Raw genomic sequence first — 5,528 nt, forward strand, 5'->3', positions numbered from 1 at the left:
CCCAGGGGGAGTTGGAGCCCCTCTGGGAGAGGGCGGAGCGATGCAGTCCTTTGTGTTTTGGGTTGGTTTTGGGGGGTTTGGGGTTTGGGGTTTTTTTTTTCAGCCAAAAAAAATTAAAAAAAAATAAGAAAAATGTGAGGTTTCGGCAGAAACAAAGCGAAGTGAAATAAACTTATTTTGTCAAAATCGTCACCTTGGTTGGTTCTTTGGAGCAATCATTGCATGCCAACACCCAGAAAACAATGTGGGGATCCCTTTTGGACCAGCTCGACTCCAGCTGGGATGGAACATCCACAGGGAATTTGGTGAAGCTGGGAGAGGACCATGGGCCTCTGGTTTTTATTTGCTCTTTTTCCCAGGATTACCATTTTGCAACTTTAGGTGAATTCACCCTGACTGAGGCAGGACCCAGGCCCTGTGGTTTCACCGATCTTTTCGAGCAATGGGAGCACTGCTGGGGTATGTTGCCATGTCCCGTGGGATGTCCCTTTGCGGCTGTGGGTACAGCCAACAACTGCCATGATCCTGGGAAAGTGACTTATTTTTTATTTAAGGAGGGGGAAAAACCCCAAACCCCTCAATTTAAGCAAAAAAACCCCAAGGGGTGGGTGGGAGGGCGGGTGGTGAGGGGACAGCCACCGGCCTGGGTTTGGGTGGCCCTCTGGGACATGGAGCAGCCAGTGCAGGACAAGTGATGATGGGTCTCAGGGTGACCCTCCAAGGGGTCTAGAGAGCAGGGGACATGGCAGAGGTGACACTGAGGAGTCTGTCAGGTCTCAGCCAGTGACTGTACCTGAACCAGGATAATTTTGTATCTATTCTTAAGTTTCCTTTATAAATCTTGGTTGAAATCATGGCCTTGTGCTGCTGTGACCGACCCAGAGAACCCCTGGACTGTTTGGAACCATGGTGCCCAGCCACCTCTGCCAGCCCCTGCTGCCTCCTGGGGTCCCTCTGCTGAGCCCCAGCAGCCTCTGGGCCTTCAGAGGATTTTCATCTGGGTTTGGGCATAGCAGGATGCAGCCATGCTGGCACTGCCTCTGTATCCATGGGGTTACTGGGATAAACTTGGGCTGAAATGAAATGCCATCCCTGGGAGGTTCCTTCTCATTTGAGTTTCTGCTGCAGCACTGGTCCCTGTGGGATCCTGTCCCCTTGGCAGGGTCCTATCCTTGAGGCACAATCCCTTCTTTGTGGTGTCATCCGTACTCCACAGCACCATCCCTTTGCCATGGTATGATGGTTGTGTGATTCCCTCCCCACAGCACCAGTTCTTTCCCAAAACTGCAGCAATTCCCTATGATCCCTTCCCCACCATCCCATCCCTTCCCCGTGAACCTATTCCTTCCCCACCATCCCATCCCTTCCCAGGATCCCCATCCCTTTTGCATGACCCATTCCTTCCCCACAATCTCATCCCTTCCTTAAGATCCCATCCCTTTCCCAAGATCTCATCCTTTCCCTGTGCCTGTCCCTTCCCCACAATCCTATTCTTTCCCTGTGCCCCTATCTCTTCCCTGTGATCCTATCCCTTCCCCTTGATCCCATCTTGTCCCTTCGATACCATCCCTTCCCCATGATCCCATCCTTTCCCCATGCCTGTCTCTATCCCATGATCCCATTCCTTCCCTGTTCCCCCCTCTCTTCCTTGTGCCTCCCTCCCCACCTCCCAGACTTTAACACCAGTTAAACTCCACTGACACAGATTTCTTTTTTTTTTTCTGTGTTTTGGGTTTGTTTTGGTTTGTCATTTTTTTGCTTCGGTTTCTCGTTGTTGATAAAAACTGTCGCTGCCAACGCCAGGAGGGGCAGCCCCCGGCCACGCCAGCCCCCGCGGCTCCTGCTCCACACTGCCACGGGGTCGGGGACACTGGGGACGGGACAGGGAGGGGACTAGGGACTGCCAAACCCACCCGGTGCTCACGGGGTGCCTGACACCTATGTACAGGTGGAGCCACCGGTGCTGGCCCCGGCTCTGTCCTGCCCAGGGGGCTCAAAACCCACTCGGCCTTCCCCGGCCCTGCCTGGGAGCTCGGCCTGGAGCCTGAGGGGGTCCCGGGGGGTCCCTGCCACCACCACTGCTCAGTTTGTGTACACCTGAGTCCCAATCACACGCATGATCTCCTTCTGGATTTTGGGGTCCTGAGTATTGATATTGGCGTCTCCCACTTGTCCATCTTCGTACCTGGAGGGGGAGAAGGGGAGTGAGGGGTGTTCCGTGGGTCCCGTGGTGCCTGAGGTGGGCAGGGCTGGGACTCACACAAAGAAGAAGCGGGTGCAGACGTGGTCCGAGACGGGGCAGACCCAGATGTTGCCGTGTTTCTGCAGGTCCTTGGAGGTGATCACTGCCAGGGGGAGGAGCTGTCAGACGTGGGATGGGGGACAGAGGGCCCGGCTGGGGCAGCCCAGGGTGGGGTCCCTCCCTCCCTCCTCCGCCCACCCGGTGAGTCTGTGAGTGCTGTCTGTACACCCCTGTTGTTCCCCACACCTTCGCAAAGTGCGATGCAGTTCAGGTTGCGGCTCTGGAGGAAGCGGGACTGGATGGAACGGGTCTGCGGGGAGAGCAGCTGGTGTTACCACCCCGTTCCCAGCACCCATAGGTGCCATGTCCCTGTCCCCATCCTCCCCCGGTGACCCCTGGCCCGTCACCTGGGGGATGGTGTTCATCCGGTTGTACCGCTGCACCAGCTCATCCTTCGACGGCATCCGGTGCTGCCCTTTCCCCATCCCTGTGGAGAACAGAGGCCGTGGCTGTCACTCCAGGTAGGGAACGTCCCTGAGGTGCTGTGGGGACACATGCCACAGACAGGGATAGGCACGTCGAACGCTCCCACCCTGGAGGCGAACCTTGGGAACCCCTCAAAAGTTGGGGATCCTAGGAAACGTTGGGGTTGATTCCCTGGAGCACGGGAAAGCCTCAGCCTGGCTGGGAAGAGGCTGGTGCAAGTGGGATTTATGGGGGATGCTGCCTGCTCCAGTGCAGCTCTCTCAGCTGGCACGATGCTGAACCTCCCCGGGCCCATGCAGGGAGTGGGATGGGAGCGCAGGCAGGAGGACCGGGCAGCGCAGGCAGGACCAGGCAGCACAGGCAGCCTCTTACCTGAGTATCCAAAGGAAATACTGGAGATGGGGCTCAGATAGATGCCCTTGCCATAGGCTGCTCCATGCAGCTTGCAGGAAAACACCAGGGTGAGCACAGTAGGGTCACCCCAACAGCTCGGGCACGGTGGCGGAGGCAGCCCAGCACCTCCCACTGCCTGCCCTCTCCCTGCCTGCCTGCTGCCCCGGGGCACAAGTCAGGGATGGGGAGGGGAGTGGTACCTGCAGTTTTGTGTAGGAAGCGTTGACCAGCCCGTTGCGGAGGATGGAATGCCAGTTCTCAATGTGAGAGCCACTGGAAAAAGTCAGCCCCATGTCAGCCCCACGGCACTCACCTGGGCGGGCCCCGCTGCCCCCTCACCTCGGCAACTCACTGGAAAGCGAAGGTGCTGCCGTAGAGTTTCTTGGCGGTGCGGAACCGAGCTTCCTTGGCCGGGGGGCTGCTGAGCAGGAGGAACTGGTGGGAGGTGTGCATGAACTTCAGCTGCTACCAGGGGAACAGGAAGAGCAACGGCGGCGCCGGTAGGGAGAGAGGATGGATGGACAGAGAGACAGACAGAGATCATGCACGGCCGCCCGGCCCTGTGCCTGGCCCAGCCCAGCTCTGCGCACCCTAAGCTTGACAAAAGGGCCCATGGCATCCCCCGTTTTGTCCCCATCACACAGCATGTGTCAAACATCCTCCATCCTCTATCCCGGGTCCTGCCTCCCACATCTCACAGGTTCAGACCCCACCCTGAGGGATGTATCCTACATCCCAGACCCCTCCATTGCCCACCCCATGTACTTACATCCCTCATCCTGCATCCCACAGCCTACGGCCTACAACCCACTTCCCATACCCTCCGCCCCACCTCCCATATCCCACATTCCTCACCCCACCTGGAGCTTGGTCAGGCCCCTTACCCTGCTGAGAGGCAGCTTGACAATGTGGGATCTGTTGCTGGAGATTATCCTTGGGAAGACGAGGAGGAAGGTCAGAAAGGGTGGTCCCACACTCTTGGGAGTGGGGCCTAGCTAGGAGCTGAACCAGAATCCACCCCGAGGCCATAAGATGGTTGTGACACCCCAGGAGAAAGGACTCACCCCCCTCATCCTCTGTCCTGGAGGACATGAGGCAGCAGGGAGGGAAGTGGAGCAGCAGGGAGGGGCATGGGGCAGTGGAGGGGGATGTGAGGCAGTGGGATGGGGCTGCAGCACCCTCAGCCTTACCACTGCAGGAGGGGATGGGCCAGGGGGTCCAGCTTGTCCATCTGCTTCTTGATCTCCAGGTAGGATCCCTGGCAGAGGCAAGAAGGGGTGCAGGTGGGTCCCCCAGCACCCACCCAACTGTGGGCAGACGCAGATCAGCACCAAAATGCCACCCCTGGATTGGATCCCACACCAGGGAGATCTCATACAGGGCCATAGGAGTGTGGGGCCATGCCACATACCTGGGTCATCTCCCGGATAGACATCACACTGTCCAGGGCCTTCTGCAGCCGCTCATAATTCTTCTTCTACACGTGGGGCATGAGAGAGGTGGTCATCAGAGAGGTCCTAGGGGCTCCCCCTGGCCTGTCACCCCCCAGCATGGGTGACCATTGCTCCCCCTGGCACTTACCTTGGGGTTGAAGGCAAGTGTTTTGGGGTCATTGGGGTCCACCACGGAAGGGTAAGGCTCAAAGATGATGCTCTTGCGAGGGGACTCGAGGGCAGCACGGCACATGGCCACTAGCAGGTCCACCACCTTGGGGACAGAGTGTAAGGTGAAGGGGCAGCATGCCAAGGTGATGGCACGGTCCCGAGGTGATGGCGTGGTCACTGCTGCACGCATCCCTACCTCAGCACCTGTGGCCACCTCCTCTGCCGCGCCAGACATGACACCCAGAGTGTAGAAGGAGAAGACACAGAGCTCCCGGGTGCACACTGCTGGCTGCAGAGGGGACAGGAGAAGTGGGGAGTCAGGGATGGTGACACAGGGTGGCAGCCCATGCCTGACCAGTCCCTGTCGTCCCACCTTGAGCATGGAGCCATTCTGAAAGACGTGCTGCTCATCACACACCACGCAGTACTCGTTGAGCGTTGGGATCCGCTGCTCTGCATACTTCATGATCTAAGGGGGGGAGGGTGGTGGAAGTCAGCCCCTGTCACAGCCAGAGCTCAGGAGGATGCTCTGGGGCGTGGGATGAGGCTGAGAGGGAGGTGGGGCAGTGGGGAAGATGCTCCAGGCAGTGGGATGTGGATAAGTGGGATGTGGGGCAGTGGAGAGGATGCTCCAGACAGCAGGATGAGGATGAGTGGGATGCAGGTCTCTCACCTGGACAAGGAAGCCGTACTCCAGCGTAGGGATGTTCTTGCAGTGACCACCAACCTGCGACGGAGCCGGAACGGAGCCAGCTGCGTTATCGCCTTTCCCCCATGCACCCCCACCTCTGCGTGGCACTGGC

At 58.6% G+C, this 5,528-nt stretch overlaps 1 protein-coding gene across 1 annotated transcript in view; it reads right to left on the minus strand.

The window, feature by feature from the left end:
- Positions 1-2,082: 2,082 nt before the first annotated feature.
- The window catches only part of PARP6 (poly (ADP-ribose) polymerase family, member 6), a gene marked incomplete at its 5' end in the record, with an annotated part of 6,010 nt that continues 2,564 nt past the window's right edge, over positions 2,083-5,528 (minus strand). The window contains 14 exons of the mRNA XM_009071383.1: positions 2,083-2,185; positions 2,261-2,345; positions 2,489-2,552; positions 2,650-2,729; positions 3,101-3,170; positions 3,322-3,394; positions 3,474-3,586; positions 4,006-4,054; positions 4,312-4,379; positions 4,533-4,598; positions 4,703-4,828; positions 4,922-5,014; positions 5,099-5,194; positions 5,399-5,452. Of these exons, the coding sequence (XP_009069631.1) occupies positions 2,083-2,185; positions 2,261-2,345; positions 2,489-2,552; positions 2,650-2,729; positions 3,101-3,170; positions 3,322-3,394; positions 3,474-3,586; positions 4,006-4,054; positions 4,312-4,379; positions 4,533-4,598; positions 4,703-4,828; positions 4,922-5,014; positions 5,099-5,194; positions 5,399-5,452 (1,140 nt within the window). The remainder of the gene's footprint in view (positions 2,186-2,260; positions 2,346-2,488; positions 2,553-2,649; positions 2,730-3,100; positions 3,171-3,321; positions 3,395-3,473; positions 3,587-4,005; positions 4,055-4,311; positions 4,380-4,532; positions 4,599-4,702; positions 4,829-4,921; positions 5,015-5,098; positions 5,195-5,398; positions 5,453-5,528) is intronic.

The sequence above is a fragment of the Acanthisitta chloris genome, unplaced genomic scaffold (assembly GCF_000695815.1).
Source record: "Acanthisitta chloris isolate BGI_N310 unplaced genomic scaffold, ASM69581v1 scaffold19893, whole genome shotgun sequence".
Classification (NCBI taxonomy): Eukaryota; Metazoa; Chordata; class Aves; order Passeriformes; family Acanthisittidae; genus Acanthisitta; species Acanthisitta chloris.